This window comes from Gymnogyps californianus, chromosome 1 (genome assembly GCF_018139145.2).
Source record: "Gymnogyps californianus isolate 813 chromosome 1, ASM1813914v2, whole genome shotgun sequence".
Taxonomy (NCBI): domain Eukaryota; kingdom Metazoa; phylum Chordata; class Aves; order Accipitriformes; family Cathartidae; genus Gymnogyps; species Gymnogyps californianus.
In genome coordinates, this window is record NC_059471.1 from 69,453,188 (window position 1) to 69,471,257 (window position 18,070).

At 38.8% G+C, this 18,070-nt stretch overlaps 1 protein-coding gene across 1 annotated transcript in view; it reads right to left on the reverse strand.

Annotated features, from left to right (window-relative positions):
• The window catches only part of MRPS9 (mitochondrial ribosomal protein S9), a 36,443-nt gene extending 18,700 nt beyond the window's left edge, over positions 1 to 17,743 (reverse strand). Inside the window, exons 1-4 of the mRNA XM_050911316.1 lie at positions 17,666 to 17,743; positions 10,100 to 10,279; positions 1,473 to 1,535; positions 1,347 to 1,377 (exon numbers count right to left, since the gene is read on the reverse strand). Coding sequence (XP_050767273.1) covers positions 1,347 to 1,377; positions 1,473 to 1,535; positions 10,100 to 10,279; positions 17,666 to 17,743 — 352 coding nt within the window. The remainder of the gene's footprint in view (positions 1 to 1,346; positions 1,378 to 1,472; positions 1,536 to 10,099; positions 10,280 to 17,665) is intronic.
• Positions 17,744 to 18,070: the final 327 nt, after the last annotated feature.

Below are 18,070 nucleotides of genomic sequence, written 5' to 3' on the forward strand. Positions count from 1 at the left end.
GAACAGAAGGAATAGAGGGGGCTTTTACCCACACATACTACTAGTGGAATGTGTGAATTTCCATGTATGCAGCTGTGAAAGCATATTTTGTTGAAATTACTGTTCAGGAAACATTATGAAGTATAAATTTACGTTTTTGTACTTCAGAGTTATCAAAGACATAATGCATAGACAAGACAAAGCTGCCTTAAAAGAGATACTTATTGAAAGTGTTATTTTTAGATGTAAATAAAAAGATACACATTTATACTAATTAGTTCTTACACTCGTCAGGACACAGCTAGCATTTCAAAGAATTCTTTAGTCCTGAAAGCATACAGAATAGTAGCTCAGTTCTGCCACAAAACAGCCCTTGGATTTTAAAATTGCATAAGGATTAGCTCTCTCCTACCCTTTCACTTTCGACTTTTTATTTCACAATACTGTGAAGTTAGAAAATAATGCATGATACCATTTGAAAGCTGAAATTCCAAAATTTCAGATAAATTAGACAGCTTTCTAAAAGACACACAAAACCCCAAAACCATCAAGTATCAACTAATTCCAGGAACAGGAAAAGGAAGGACAGAAGAAGGGAAAATGATAAGATTTAGCTGATAATCAGAAGTGTCCATCTCAGTGAATGCAGAATTTCACACCCACGCTACTAGTTCATACTAACTGTAAGTCAAAAGTGGACAACAGGTTTTGACATATCTTTTAAATATTCTATGTAAAATTAATTTGGTGATTTCATTGGAGTTCTCACTGACCAACATACTGGCATATCATTGACAACTGGGACTTCATACAGTATCTCAGGAGCAAGACCAAAAACAGTATGGACGTAAGTGCAGAGTTAAGACTTTCAGGTCAAAACTGAGACATTATTGGGAGAGTTTCCACTCTCCCTATTCTCTCAGCTGGCAATTTTAAAGCTGTAATTTCTAAGCTTTTAGAACAACGAAGTTACCAGGAAAAATTCTGGTTTAAAATAGTATTAATGAATATTTTATGGCTGTGATAGACAGCTCTGACAAAAAGCTACTGAATTCAACAAAAGGTTTTTCTGTGACTTCAACAGATTCTGCACGTCATCCTACCTATTGTTTATTTTTAAACAATGAAAAACATTTATCTATAGTCATTTAACAAGATGTCTGAAAAGACCACTGGTATTCCAGAATCCAGCAGTATTTTTTATCCTAAAAACTAGAATATCAGATCAGGCTTTTACTGCTCATGTCTTAGCAGTTATTAGGAACACAGGGAAAAAAGTAAATCTGTGAAAATAAGGAATTCTACATATGCAAAAGTTTAATACTTAGAAATAGTAACAAAAAAAAAAAAAATCTATGAACACTTACTCCTCTGCTCTGGAAAAATTTCAGTAGGATGCTGTAAATAAACAAACAAACAAATATCAGCAAAAGGAAAGAGTTACTTAAAATATCATGCTACAGTTACTCAGAAACGCAACAAAAAAATCCTACCTTCATCATGGGCCTGGCTTGTTTGTCAAATAAGCCAGAAGGAAAGAGATAGGCAATAGCTCTCTGAAAACAAAAAGAGAGATCATATATGTAATTTTTTCCACAAAAGCATCATCAAAACATTTCTTAGGTACTTTCTTGTAGAGAAAAATAGCGTAACTTTTGTACAGTAGGCAACCAAATCAGTAAGAAAGAGTGCCGCATATGTGCTGTGCTGAAAAGAAAAGCAGATAATTTCCTCAGGAATCCTCAAGATAAGTAAAACCTCATTCTGAAGGATATACTCTACTATATCAGAATGAGTGAACTTTCTTCTGCAAAGTTTAGTTTTTATGGTATGCATTTATCTAACTTATCAGAACTACTCAAGTGCAAAGACCACCTTTACACACAGTGATTTTCCCCTATAATTTCAAGTGCTGTGACTTCTAGAGGAAATCACAACATTTAATTTATCTTTCTGAAAATATCAGTGCTTGTTAACAGTGCCTACTGACAGACCAAGCATGGAAATTTTATTTAAAGCAACTAGACAAAGCAAAGTTTTACACATTTAGAATCCCAGTTTCTACAGATGCAGTTTCCTCAAGTCTAAAAGCAACGTTTGTTGTGGCAGTAGAAGATATTTTACATAGCCTAAATAAGCATTTCATTGATCGCTGCATTTGGAAACAACGGTGAGTCACTACAATCTTTGCTGAACTTGAACTAATTGCTCAGAGAAGAAAGACTCTTAAATGCCATCTTTCTTCTCCTTAGATACCTAAGGGTTTGCTAGAACAATTTAGAAAAACGTATGACATTCATTACACACATTGTTTACCACTGTTTTCACTAAGTACAAGGTGCATCATTTGCTTTTATTTAACCAATATCTACCACTATTCATGTGATGTATAAAGTTAGTATTATTTGCCTCCAACAAATAAAGTAGGTATACCAATATTCCAAATCATTCTGGCAAAACGTAAGGCAAAGCACCTTACAAGGTTAAGCCCAATGACACGCATTTCTGTTCAACATCATCTTACTCTCCCTCTTCAATGTAACTAAAACATAATTTAACAAAAATATGTATTTATGAGAGCTGTTTATTCCCATTTGTTTTTAAAAACAAAACAGAAAAACTTAGCCATCAAAAACCTCCAGATGTAGGGGTCTGGCAAGTGCAGCCAACTTCAGACAGTGGGTAGTAGAGCTTAAGATAGAAATCTTGTGCTTTTACCATGACATGGACTAACCGAATAAACCCCTCTGGCAGTGGTCTCATTTATATTTCCATTAGACAGTATGGAAAAGTAGAATTACAATAAAATCAGAGTTTAAAATCTTCTCTTAAGAAGAATGGTTCTTTGTTGGTTAGGCTACCTTAGGGCTATTACTTGCTGATAATTTTTTCCATGGACATGGAGTGGTTTGTCAATGCTTCAACCGATTTAATATGCATGGAGTGTAAAAAGACCTAACCTATTACTTTCATTAATCCCCTACTGGCATTCTGAACAGAAATTTTGAGAATTCTGAAGCAAACAGAAGGCTTAACTTGATTTTATGAAATGGTAATTTTGTTTCTCTTAGTGACTACTGTATTCCCATTTGTTAGTCAATGGGCATTTTATGCATACACACAGTAGGTGAACACCTATTTATGAACAAATGGGGATTAATTATGATGACAATAGAAATCTGCTGTGAGCCAAATGATGTTAAACAAACACCTTATATAATATATTAAAACAATTTATTACAGGATACTGAGACTGACTGTGTGTGTACTTAAGACGTAGTCTTTATACAAGCATTTCCAGAATCTCAGTCAAAACAGTTACTGTAACTATGACACCTTAATAAATGCCAAATATAACAATTTAACATTTATAATGAAGAGACTGGCTGCCATCTGAGACCTTCTACTTCTAGAAAGTTTATTTTATATTGCTTGAGTGTACACTCATGTCTGTCATGCTAAAGCATAAAAAAACCCCTGCATTAAGAAATCCTAACATCTACTTTCAGCTCTCCACACAACAACTACCCAAAGAATAAAAGTTCACTTTATAAGTTTGCTTTTTTGTTGTTCCAAAATGGAAAGAAATAGAGTCTTCCTGCCTTCTCCCTTTTTATGGAAATGTAATCAAGGATGGGGCATTTGTCTTTACATCCCAGTAGGAACTATCCTGGGATGCGACAGACTCCAGTTCAACTTTATTCAGAAGTTTCTCCTTAATTCTAAATAGCTGTGTCCTCAGACTGTACTTTTAGCAACTACACAGCAAGTCAGTCTGCCTCTCGGAAACTTCATTTATAGAAGCTGATTTTGTCTATGCAAATGTTTCAGTTTTGTAGAAAAGGAGTATTTCTGAAAAACTGTAATTCTCAACACTCATATGTACTAGCAATAAAACAAGATGATGGATCAACCTTAGGAATGACATCAGAATTAGTCTCTCCGAACTGCAGCTGGAGCACATAAATAACCATGAAATATTTTCCTGAAATCTTTTGACAATGTCTTCAGATTTGGGACACAGGCTTCCTTTCAGGAATCTCCATGTCTCAAGTCAAAATCCTGTAGAGAATTAACTGCATATTCTGCATTTTCCTGAACATAGAAAAAGCAGGTGAACGTCCCTCTTAAAACTTAATAACCAAGGTTTAAATGCTAGCAGTAAAGTTCCCAAGAAACCTCTTAGATTTAACTGCAGTTTTCCGTTCCAGGAGTGGTTTTCAGCTTAAGGGTCATGGCCCATATCCTTTTCTAGTGCTTAATTTGACTTGAACTCTAGATGAGAAAGGAAATGTTGTGCTGAATATGACCAAGAACTACTTTCTTCAGGCCATCATTTCAGCTATACAAGATTCATTCACCCCACTCTAGCCTCCACAGGTTCTTGGCTGCCATTTCACAATTCTATTTGTTAAATCACACTGTTGCCATTGTCTTCGGAAATAAAACACAGCTTTCTAAAAAAGAAACATCCATAATTATTTTCAGCAGAAACACAATTAAAAATCCTGGTACCTAGTAACACAATGGTCTTTCCAAAAATAATTACACAAACTACTGGAAAAAGGTGGAATGGGTACAGCCTGCTTCTGCTATGAGTTACTAAAAAAAATTTTAGCCATTTCCTTTCAGGATCTGAAAGTGTTTGTTTTTAAACTCTACTGTTGATCCATGCAGGAAAAAAAAATACCCAGTAGTCACACCTTTAAAAATAGCAGATCATAATGAATACATGCTAGTAACAAGATGGTTTACATCAGACATTTCTTAAACTGCGCTGGTAAACTCAACATTCCTGTAACGAACTAAGAGGAATCCTCTTATATCATCACTTGTTGAGGGAGCAGATGATTCCACATACTGCTCACAGGACCACAATGTCTTTCACTTGCAGCTGTAAGTTTGAATTCAAGCCAGTTGGAATAATGAGAACAAGCTTCCTTCCCTATTAAAAAAAAAGTCATATCTGGCAGTCCTTCAAACATGCAAACCAATTCATTAAATAATCTGTCCAGCACTGCATGTGGCATGTTGTGCAAATTCAGTATACCTGCCACACCCTCATTTTACCTCTTCATTGTGCATGTTGCACATGCTGACTTCTGATCCTCCTTCCCTTCCTATCTGCAAGCCAAGAAGTTTTGTTCACTCACTTTCTCAAACATCAGAGACTAACTCTGAATCAAACAAGTTCAGCTGGGTCAGTAAGGTTTACTTTTTTTTTTTTTTAAATGTCTTGAGAAATTAAGAATTCAATACTTTAATTCAAATAGAATTGACTGAGTCATACTGGGACAGGGGAAGCAGACTGAGACAGTTCAGTCCTTAAATAACTCGCTGTAAGTAGGAGAGGTTTGGAAGGGCAAATTGATCTTGCCCAAGTGTCTTCCCGCACTTTTGTTGAATCTACAGCTCAAACACAAAACATTCCACTAATTTTCATTGCTCAAATCATGTGCAAAGATAGTTATCTAAGTAACACCCAGTGAGGAAAGGTATTTTGTAGAAAACAAGGAAAGAAGAAGGGGTGTGGGGGGGCAGGAATCAAAAAACCTCCACCTGGGGTTCCCTTGCAGCAGCATCCTTTTTGGCAGAGGGCTCAAGAATCCAGCTCATTCCTTTTTAAATATACATGAAACTTTAATCATCAAAACACTGAGGTGAGAAGTGACACTTTATGCCGTAATGTTTTAATGAAATGCCTGAGTGCTAGCTGTTTCAGCTGCTTCTGCTCCTCAACTTGATCACGAGAGCCACTTCCCTTCTTAAACCTTGCCTCTTGAATCACATTATTTAGCCACTGTACTTCAGCATTTCTCAGACTGAGATGTTTGCTGGAACAAATGTTTTTCCTTCTAACCACACTAGCAGTATTCTGTAAAAGTTTTCAGCATCCAAAATCCAGAATACTTGGGGTAGAACCAGGAATGAATGAAACAAGAACTGGATGTGAAATGTTAACTCTGAAATAGTTTTTTAACAAAACAGAAAACGTTAACACAAAAAAAAAAATAAAAAAAAAATCAGTGACATACCTAAGTTTACCTTGTAAAACAAAATCCTCCTCTAACAACTAACTACTAAAATTTATTGAAACCACCCCAATCATTTGTCACTGTTTATCTAAAGCTGAATTCTAGCTTGGACAGAAAGAAATTTCAAGTTCACAGTGATATATCATTTTAACCCCATTACTTGGGGAAAAAAAAAACCAAACAACCCACTAGCTTTATATGAAAAAAACCACCTTCTTTTAATATTATTTTTATACTAACTGATCATTTTCAAAACAAAAATTAATGTCTTGTCCAGAGCTTGCAGAGCAAAAAAAACAGCCAAAAACCTGTTGAAAGAAACAGTCATTATTTCTATCTTTGTTTCAACTTTTCAAAACACTGAACAGTATTAAAAAGAGTGGGAAAAAAAATACAGCAGTCATCAGTTCAGATGGACTGATGCAGAAGTAAGAAAACACTGATGCAGAGTTTGGCTCCACTGAAAAAAAAAGTTGAAAAAAGCATTCTAGCTTTAACTATTTAAAAAAATACAAAATTCAGTATTTCTTGTAACGACGATGCTGGACAACACACTCTTCTTGCAGACAACAGAAAGTTCAGAAATGCATTTTCTTCTGAATAATGTTTCTGATATTTCACATATGCCAATATTCACTCATTTCTAACACTTTGCATTGCTAAAATTTGAATGTTATTTAGAAATCAGATGTGCTGAGCCACTTTTAAAAGCAAATGAATACAACCTATTTTTCATTAAAGAAGTCTTAATTCATTGAAAGAAACTATACACTATGAAGAATGAAGTTTTTCCACGTTTAACATTTTCATAGTTAACAACCTTACTGGTACTTTTGCAACAGTGTATATGCTAGTGAAGACAAACGTGTATTTTAGATTCAAATTACTCCATCTGCTTGACAACAATCTATTAGTTCATAAGGCAGACAACAAGAGAAAATCAACGTAGATCTCTAGCTTTTGAGTTTTACTAACTCTTATGGGGCAAGAGTATTGCTTTACGATGAGCTCATATCTGGGAGAGCATTTAGTGACTGCATAAAAATGCATAATAAAAATACTGGCATATAAATAGGTCATGAAGATTAAGACAAGTTTCTTGTATTAATCTTACTTAGATTTCTAGGCTTTAAAGTGGAATATCACAGAACTGACAGTGGAAAATGAAGGTGGGCTGTTTACTACAACCATAAGTTAAAGTTAAATCACAAAATAAAAGGATTACAGACTCAACCAGGGAAAAGCACTAGGTCAGGACTGCAATCTCTATTAATTAGGTATCCCAGCTGGGCAGTGGGTATGCAGCTGTTAACTTGATCAATGACTTACCTAAATGTCATCTCTACTGATTCGCTTATAAATTACCAGCGAGTGAGACTAATGTACAGGTGCTAATTTATTTAAACTGTTCTCTGCAGTTCTACATAGCTTTATAAACTGCATCTGGCACCTAATGTTAGCTGTCAGTTGTACTTAGACATGCCTGTCCTAACGACTCTGTTCATTAGAAATGAGCACAAATTATGAAATATTGTGAAAAATGATACATCAAATGGAATGGGCAAAGCAAATCAATTAGAAAAACTTCATAGCACATATTCACACATAGGAGAATAAAACATCCTAGCTTCAGAGTGAGGTCTATAATACCAATTAAAAAGCAATTGGTAGACTTCTGCAGAGTTATATATCAATTTGCTGGATTTTTTTTTTCTCCTCCAGAAATACAGTTGTAATGCACTGCTTAACTTTTCATTCCTAAATAAAAGCATCAGTAAGAGGCAATTCTGCTTCCACAACATCCAGAAGGATTAGCAAGTAAGTCAACTTATTTTCCTGTTTAAAACTCACATGGTTTAGCTTTTATTAAACTATACCTAAAACTCCCATGAAGGACAGAATCCTATGATGTCTACTTTTGAAATACACTGCACACACTGATTAACAGTAGAAGACATGGAGGTATATAAGCACTCATCAGAAAGAATTATTACTGTTCGAAATGTAAAGCTTGATAATTCTCCTGCCAGTGCTTAAGCAGCTTTTATATTTTTATAACAGAAATTTAATTATGCATAGCAGACACTATTACACACTCTAAGTATTTTCCAACACCTGATGGAATATGAAGAAATCAAACATGTACCACAGATACTTGGTATCACCAAACAAAACACTACTCTTTTGGCTCCACTTTTCCCTCTTTTCAGAAACAGAGTCTGCAAAACACTACCATATTTGTCATCTGCACTGCATTTGTAAAAGCTAATTTCCAGAATGAATCTGCTTTTACTAATGATGGAGCTCAGTTAATTTTGTGCAAACGATCATAGTGCTGTGGATTCATAAAGAAGAAACCACTACTTAGATATGGTCATTTTACATTTCTTGCAGTCTTGCTGTCTGTAAGCCTTCCCCCTAGACCCTATCAAGGAAGGAAGCCAGACTGCAGATTAATGTATTCTCCTACCATTAACCTTTCGGGCAAACAAACTGAACTGTTAGCATCATCATCATCATACTGGACTAACATGAGAGATATTCTCATGGCAGGTCTGTGCATGAATACTTTACAAGAAAGTAACTCAAAGATAAAGGTCATTAAAGGTAAGAAAAAACATCTGAAAAATACAGGAAAAGGAAATTTTATAGTCAGTACGGAAATGAAAGCCAATGTAAAGAAACAGGCTGCTATTACTGCTGACCCAGATGCCTCGATTAATACTTTTACTGTTGACAGGACCTTATCCACTCTACACTGAGACTGGAAGGGTCTCCGCATTGGCACTCGTCTGTAGAAGAACACAGTGATATCTACAATTCTGAATGAAAGCAGTCGCAGTATCACTGCATAGCTTTGTACTCAGAAAGCTTGATTGCCTACGGATTTGTGACTTGAAGTCAATCTTCCCTTATGGATTTTCTGATACCTGATAAAACTCAAGTCTCGTTTCAGCCTCTTTCTCACCAGGCCATTAACTGTGTGTCTCTTCTCGACTTCGCTGTCTATTTTCAGTGAAGTTTTCAGAACTTAGTTTTGAAGCCTGTCAAATGTGTTTGAAATCAGCCTGTATCACCACTTACAGATGTAGTTCTTTCTTGGTACAAGCATACTGTCAAGACCTCTTATGTGGACACAGCTATGCTGACAGAATTTTGCCACTGAGAGGGGCAACAAACAACCTCCTCGCCCTGAAAAAACTAAACTACACATATCTCTCTTTTGGCACATATCACATTACTACATCTACCCTAAGGGCCCTGCTGATATACTGTGCTGCCATGGCTATAGTAATAGTGTTGCTGCTGCGCAGAGAAAGCTTCAGCCATGAGACTCGAGGCAGCTTCACCTAAGAGTGAATGTCACCAAATGACATTTCTCCTCCCTACCTCTGATGTGTGATAAAATACGACAGCAATGACAGAAGTGAGGACCAGGTGGGACATTAAAAAAAAAATCCATGCAACAAAACATTTTTCTGAGTGAAAGGGAGCGTATCTATACATGAGCCTAAATGACACAGAGAAAGAGGAGGCCACCCATCTGTCAGTTGTCAGAGGGAATGGCAATAAAATAGTACGTTTGGAGCTACTGATATGAGCTTAAATTCATGTCTATACTAAAATCCCTAAGCTAAACCAGAGTGTTACTTGTAAAACATCCTATAAAATTTAATTTGGATTACCAGCAACCACAGTATCATACAAGAAAACTCGACCTAAATATACACAGCAGGTCAAATTGTGGGTAAACATTTCGAAGTGCTACATAAACCTTTACAGTGCCTCTTACAAGCTCAGATCAAGGGGATTATCCATTAGTACTTTTAAAAAGAACCTACTGTGCTTTAGCAAGATATGGTATACAGCTCTATACTGTGATGTCTGACCTCACAAGGTAGCAGGGGTAGAATCTCTATTCACAGTCACAGCTGCAATGTTTGCAATGTATAGTACCATTCTTTCTTATTCTGACAGTTTGATTAAAATTCACAGAGAGCTGAGGGGCTCATGTTGAAGTAAAGTGCTTTCAATATCTGAAACTCTACAGTAAATTACTTCTCCAACAGAGCAACTGTACTTACATCAATATCCTCTTGGGTAAAAGTTTCTGGATCTTCTCCCATCATGTTGGCTAAATGTCTCTTTCCTAGGTTGAACTCTTCAATCTGTTTTTTAATAAATTCCTCCGTGTACTTCTCAGGTCCTGAGGCACCTACATTTTTCCTCTGCACTGCTGTAGTGGTATAGATTAGCCTTAACGTCTAACAAAAACAAAAAAGAAAAAAGAAAAGCAAGAGATTTATTTTATATTTTTGGCACAGTGAGCTCTAAATAAAATGAATAGTATAACAAGCCATTCATACCTATAACAAGATTCAACACATTATTGTAATAAGTTAGAAAAGGCAGTATTACTCATGCAATCATTTTCTTCCAATTGTTTAATGCCCATAAACAGATAAACACATTCTAAAAGTTGAATATTTTCACACATTACAATTAAATTCGCAAGATTTTTCTGATGGAAAGAAATGTAGTATCATATGTCAGGAACATCCAGCAAAAGCAAAACACAGCACTGATGAACAGATGCAGTCTTAAAAGAAAACAAAAATCTATCAGCAAATAAGCAGGTTTTGCCTTCACCTAAAGGCATCCCATAACAAAGTATGAAAAGAATCTGCGGGGCAGCTCTCAGTGGCTTTCAGAAGCATGTGGCCGCACAAATACTGCTAAAGGCTCTGGAAAGGCTATGGAGTGCTCCTTCCTTGTTCACAGTGCCAGAACAGTTCTTAAGCTATTTCACCATCTCAGGTAGAACAATTAGAAAACCAGTAGGGTGGTTCTCACCAGCAAATACTACTGAGCATTGTTCCAGCTCAGAAGTCATAACTCAGGGGACAGTTATCTTTTCATCTTTGTGGGATACAGGTTTGGTTTTTGTTCTATCAAGACAATCAGTAGTTAAGAAGACTAATTTCAATCAAGCTCTCTGCCAGATGAACAGGAGCTTCACTGACAGAGCTGTAATGTCCCAATTCTGGCCTAGTGCCAATATTATGCACTATTTTGTCTCTCCAACATTAGTATTAAAGTCCTCTGCAGCCTAATTATCCCACAAACTGAATGAGAACTGATTATTTGTGTGGTCTTCTGTGGGCAGGGGGAGGGAGAGAATCACAAGAAAAAAGGATGTGTGGGATAGAAAAGCAAAGACAGAAAAAGAATCACTTCTGAAGCAGAAAAATGCCCAATTCTGTTCATCAGATAGTACCCTGAAACACTTCTCTCCAGCCCCTTCAACATGCTACGGCTTGGCTTTGTGAGCAGACAGTGCAGTTTCAGAAGGCAGAGTGAGCCCATCTCACAGTCCACCCCTGCTATCATTCTTTCCTCCACTCCCTTCACTCGCCCTGTGCCAGCTCTGGCACTCGGACTCTTCTGCAAGCCAGCTCAGCTCCCTAGATGTGGCAGAACACTAACTTCTGCTTCCTCCCAAAGAGTGGGCCGTTCTCAGCTGAGCTGGTAAGTCCGAGCGATTCAGAGAAGGCTCTGAAAAGAGTCAAAGCTGACATGAGAAGGTGGCTGAACCACAGAACTGGGAGCAAGGAAGTAGAGGGGGAGTCCTCTCTTTACCTTTATTTCTTTGAGCAAATTATGAAATTGCCTCTGCTGCTCCTGGAGCAGCAGCCTCGGTCTACCTTTAGCCAAACATTAAAACCCAAACATGCACAACAAAGTGAACTAGTTAGGGTTCTTACTATGAGGAACAGAATAAAGCTAGTATTTGAAATGCTTAAATGTTCTCCGAGTCACCAGAATTGTCTTCTCCAGATCACAATTTAGACACGCTGATCATTTTGATGGATTTTAGCGTTCTGAGTTAAGCTAATATGAATATCATAAAATACTTGCTATCTTCCTGTAACTAATACAAATACAACAGTAATCTTCAAACCCAGTTATAACCACAGTGATACAAACACACGCATCTCATCAGAACAAGATTACATGGATCGATTTGCAAGACAAACACAAAAGCGGATCAAACTTCCACCTTCTGTTAGTAGCACGAGTTAGCTTACGTGACTTTCTCCTGTGACTAGAAGCTTTGGGTGTTCTGTATTACATAGTCAAGTCCTACATGAACTGGAAATGAAACACAGATGACCTTGTACTTTCACAGAGCCCAGCTGGTATTCTGGACATCTGGCAGCCCAGGATGGACTGGTCCAACGCATCCCATTTGCTGCACATATGTAAAGCTATTCATGACCAATTCACCTGTCCATGACTGTCTGAGGCTTCAATACACAAAATCTAACAACCCTATTTAAAATTTCAATTTGGAATAAATTGAAATAACTACAATACCCTGCCTTAAACCTATGTATAGAACATGCCTGTGCTGCAGGATAGGTCCTATGAATTCAATAAGGTTTGATATAGAAGATAAAGTAATCTTTGAATAACAAGGTCACATGAGATGGAAAGAACTGACCCTCTATGCTTTTACAACCTGACATAGACAAATATATGCCCCTCAGGGTATGTACCTCAGAAAAGTAACCAATACCTCTGCCAGAAAAGATTTAAAAACAGCTCCAAGGCAGAATTTGGTGCTGAAGAGCCTGTTGTCACTTTGTTTTCTCCACAGCTTGTTCGTATCATATGCAATGTTAGTCCTGGTTTGCCTCTTCCTTTTTTTTTTTTTCTTTTTAAATATTCATGTTTTCTGTGAGGTTACATTGACATATACAGAATTAAAAGAAAAATTATCAAAATTTTAAATGTACACATTTTCCACAGGCAAGGCTCTGGTGATTTCCTTAGAAAGCAGTAAGGAAAGCAGACATATCTCTGCATATTCCCTATTATCCTCTCCTAGTCACTCCTCGGGAAAGAATTCAATTCATCTTCTGTCTTACTTGTCTTAATAGTAACTAATTATTTGTAATTCTTGTTAATGAACATATGATTCCTTATTACTTGGCCCAAAATTGCTTTCTCTCTGCCATGCTTTAAATAGAATACTTTAAAAAAAGATTGCTTTCATCTTATTCCTGTCAATTTCTATTGTAATTTTCTCATTTTTGTCCTCCTTCCCTCAAGCTATTCATATTCTTCCCTAGTTTCAATTCGTCACTAATCAAAAGTCCCTGGACACACAAACTGTTCATAATTAGAAAACAGCCTCTTATGCAAATTAATATCTATTGTATTTGGTACCTCTTCTGGGATAAGAGTACTATTTCATGGGTGGTACAGGCAAGAACTGCAAAGCACAGCTAAATGCTTCTGGCGTTTCAGTCAAACAAGAAAGCATGCTCCTCTACTTTCTAGAGGAAACCACAGAGGTTTGCATTCATTTCTATGCACATTTCATGAAGCATTACAGCGGACAGCAGCCTCACCATTTTTTAAATAATAATGGTTATTAACAGTACACCTGAAATAATAAACTCTTCCACCAGGACAAGGGAGAGCCTTTACTTCTAGGCACAACTCTTGGTATTAACCCTCCCCTCCCGACTCCTTCCCAAGCAACCTAGCATTAAAACAGTTTGGCAAATTCTGATTTTCCAGGGAGATCATAAATTTATAGAAAATCAGCATATGTAAAATTTGCCTTAGAAAAAAAAAATAAGCATTTTCAGACAATTTCAACTGCTCTGGCCTATTTTTTCCAAGAAGAGAAATAACTAGGACCTGTGTGTTTACTCGTCCTGTTCATTTTGCTTCACTGGAGTTATATGGATATAAAATCAACATGTATCACTAACAGAGGAATCAAGCTTCCTGTACTTTTGGAATGGGAGGAAAGGGGAATCAGAGACAGGAGGCTTGAATTCAAGAGAAAACGTTGTCCATTTTACAATGTGACATAGTTACAGAGATAGAAGACAACACCAAATGATGTGGCACGTGTGCAGTTGCACCATTTTCATGCTGCTTCCATGCTCTAAGCTGGCAGACTTCAACCACCTCCTTTTCCAAAACTATGCAGTGCACAAAAAAATTTGTACTAAAAAGTTACCTTTGGGATAGAACATACTAGGAGATGCGGACCTGCAGCTGCATAACCACATCAGCATGCAGGACTAAAGCTGCCCTGTGTCCATTGCTCCAATTACTGGCACAGCTAGTGCGACTGAACCCAGCAGACATACAAGATACCAACAGCAGTCCTCTGGTCACTTGTTGCACAAGAAAACACATATATTATGCAGCAGTCATACAGAATGTAAATGCTCGGACTCATCCCCAGTTTCTAAAGAATTACTTTTTGTTCAACAGGTGAGTTTTGGCTTTCTAGTGTCTAAATGTGTAAACACATTTACAAAAATATGTTTTAATTGATTTACTTAAACAATATTTACATAATATCAGATTTCAGTCGGCCTACGAATTAATTAGGTGAACCAGTATCAGGTTTATGTTTTAAGAAGCATCTTGTAAAACACATCAGAAAGTATCACAAGATGTCAGCAAATATGCCTAAGTGATTTTATATTACTTTTTGTACCTGATTTCACAAAGTATTTAATCAGAAGAAACTTTTACTCAAAATGAAGTCTCTTGACAGGTAACTGTAAAAGTGCATCTCCCCCACCCAGAAAAAATCTACTTTCTGTGCATATTTGACCAAATCTACGTATTAAGTTTTGCTTATACTGTATACTATGGAAATAAAAGATAGCTCTAAATGTATAGATACATGGCACTTCTCAGATGTGCATAACAGGGAACAGAATTTAGATCTAGTTGTGTTGTGGTTTAATCCCAGCCAGCAACTAAGCACCACGCAGCCGCTCACTCATTCCCCCCACCCAGTGGGATGGGGCAGAGAATCAAAAAAAAGTAAAACTCGTGGGTTGAGATAAAGACAGTTTAATAGGACTATAAGAAAATAATAATAATGATAATAATAATAATAAAATGACAATAATAATACTAAAAGAATCAGACTATAGAAAACAAGTGATGCACAATGCAATTGCTCACCACTCGCTGACCGATGCCCAGTTAGTTCCCAAGCAGCAATCCACCCTTCCCAGCCAACTCCTCCCAGTTTATCTACTGGGCATGATGTCATATGGTATGGAATATTCCTTTGGTCAGTTTGGGTCAGCTGTCCTGGCTGTGTCCCCTCCCAACTTCTTGTGCCCCTCCAGCCTTCTTGCTGGCTGGCCATGAGAAGCTGAAAAATCCTTGACTTAAGATAAGTGCTACTTAGCAACAACTAAAACCATCAGCATGTTATCAACATTATTCTCACACTAAATCCAAAACACAGCACTACACCAGCTACTAGGAAGAAAATTAACTCTATCCCAGCTGAAACCAGGACAGGTTGTTCTGAGGCACAAGTTATCAAATACTAACAGGCTGTTCAACTCTAGCTTAGTTAACAACTGCAGAAAAAGCTACTTCATTCCAAGCATGTAGTTCTGAAAGACTGTCACCAAAGTGCTATCATCTCTTTCTGATATCAGTACATAGTCCATCCAGTGATTTAGATAAGGTACCCGACCCAATCAAATTAAATAGTACGTATGGTACTCTGAACTCTTCTGTTGAGAACGGCTATTCAATCACATCAGAAGTGACTGACAGTAACTAAGCTAGATCACTTTTTTTCTTTATAAATTGTGCTAAATCTCTGTGGTTTGCCTATTAGAAGAATAGGAAACTAAACCTGCTGTTCAGTCAAAGCTAAGGGAACTGGAATTACAAAGTTTCTCTCCCATTTCCTCTGTCAATGTGAGACACTTTGAAACACAAAAAATGCCAAGAAATTAAACTGTTTCCCCCACTAAGATGGGCAAGAAGTAATGAACTAAACTCCAGCAAGGGATTTTTAGGATAGGCATCATAAAAAATTTCCCTAACAGTAAGGACAAATAAGTGCTTGATTTAAGAAATGGTTATAGCAGGTCAGAACAAGGGTACATCAACTTATTACCACCCCGTCCTCAACAGCAGCTGATATCAGAGGCACAAGGAGAGGACAAACAAGTAGTGATAATTTTCCCAGGACACTTCCCCAGTTTCCAGCAATGTGCAGTTCAAAGACATGCTGATATCTTGTTTTTAACAGTCCTCAGTGGAATTTTCTTCCGAGTTTCTTAAGTTGTTTTTTGTATTCACATAAATGCTTAGTATCCTGAACATCTTCATCAAACAGTCCCACAGGTTAACTACACCTAATGGAAAGAAGAGTCTCTTAAGTTTCCTGGGCCCCGCCTCCCATTGGTTCCCTTCATATCCTTTGGTTCACAGACAGATGATTTGTATATAGCTATAGGCTTAGGTACTGATCCCATCTCTGGGGGTGAGAGGAGCAGACAAATGATCTCTCGAGGCCCCTTCCAGCCCTACCTTCTACAGTGACTCCTCCTTCGAGATCATTCCCTCATTTACAATACAAATTGTTTTCAGCTCAAACTCAAGCAGGTGCCTGGCCAGAGAATCTAAGTTACTGTCATAACCATACCTTTGATATAGGACAACCAAAGCAACACAAACTATTCCAACCGAGAAGGAAATCAAGTGTTAGAATATTTTCAGCCTTACTCTTTCTCATTCCTTGCACACTTAAGTGCATGTATTTCTGACTGCTGCGTAAAGAACTACCCACATGGGCACCAGGTCTTTATCCCTAATGCATAAAGTTAATCTAGAAGTAACCAATATAAACAGTTCAAATTGCTCTTTCCAGTATTACCTTTCACTTCCTTACTGCATCTATCTTCTGTTACCCCATGGTTTGCTTTAGTTCAGTCACCGAACAGTTCTTCAGCCCTTACTATCCTAAATTACTTTGTAACTTCAAAGTGTTACCAGTATGCTTTTTTATCCACTTGCTGTTCACGGATTAAATAGAGAGAGGTGCAAAAAAATACCACTGCACAAACACAGCGGCTGTCCTCAATACTAACTGCAGCTAAGCTTTTTAACTAAATGGCAATCAGCTGAACACCAGTATCCCTCAAAACAAACGGGTAATTCTGTTTAATCAGAAGTTATGGCACTTATGGAGCACATTTCTCTCTCCATTGGAGGAATTGGGAGACTTCATTACCTACTTACCTGCTGACCAAACACAATTCAAGACGATCAACCCAAAAAACTACCATCTTAAAGTACATCACTTTTGTGTTGGCTTTGGTCTATACATAGCTCTGTTAATTCTAGTGATATATATAATAAACCAGGGCTTAACTACGCTTTTTCTTTACACTAAGAAAATAAACTCAGCTCACGGAAGGGCTGACTTGAACGCGGCGCCGGCCCCCGCACTCCCCGCCCCAACGCTGCCTCCTCTCGGCGCCAGCCCCGCGCACGCACCGCCGGCGCCCGGTAGGCCGCAGCCCCGCCGGCCGGGCCGCCCAGGGGCAGGGGCGGCGGCACCACCACACCCCGGCCCAACCGGGGCCTCCGAAACGAGCGCGGGGTCACGCCGGCGGGGACATCCCCGCTTCGCTCCGCCCCGCCCCCTCCGTCAGCCGCCCCACGGACGCGAACCCCCCCACCGCCTTCGTGCTCGCCTCCTGCCACCGCACGGAGCGCCCCTCTCGCCCCCGAGCAGAGCCCGGGGGACCGGAGCAGGAAACAAGCGGGAAAGGGCCCGGCCCGGCTCTCACCTGGGCGCGCAGCCCGCCCGGCGCCGCCACGCTCCAACGGCCGCCCAGCCGCAGCACGCGCCCAACGGCCGCCGCCATGCCCGCGGCACCCCGCCCCGGCCGCCGGGGAGGGCACGGCGCGGCGTGGCGGCGCTCCGCCGCACGCCCCGGCGCCACCGATTGGCGGGCGGGGCTGGAGGGGCGGGGCCGGGGCCGCGCCTGCGCGCTGCACCCCCCCGGCTGTGCTCTGCGCTGGCCGGTACCGTAGGCGGCGTCGGTCGTGGCGGCGCGGGGCCGTGGCGGCGGTGTGGCCGTGTTTCGGGAGGGTGACCGGGCCGCGGGCGGGTTGTCAGAATGTATTTGAAAGGTGAAGCACATCAGGATTGTTAAAATTCAGACTGATCTTTAAAATGATGGTTTGTAAGT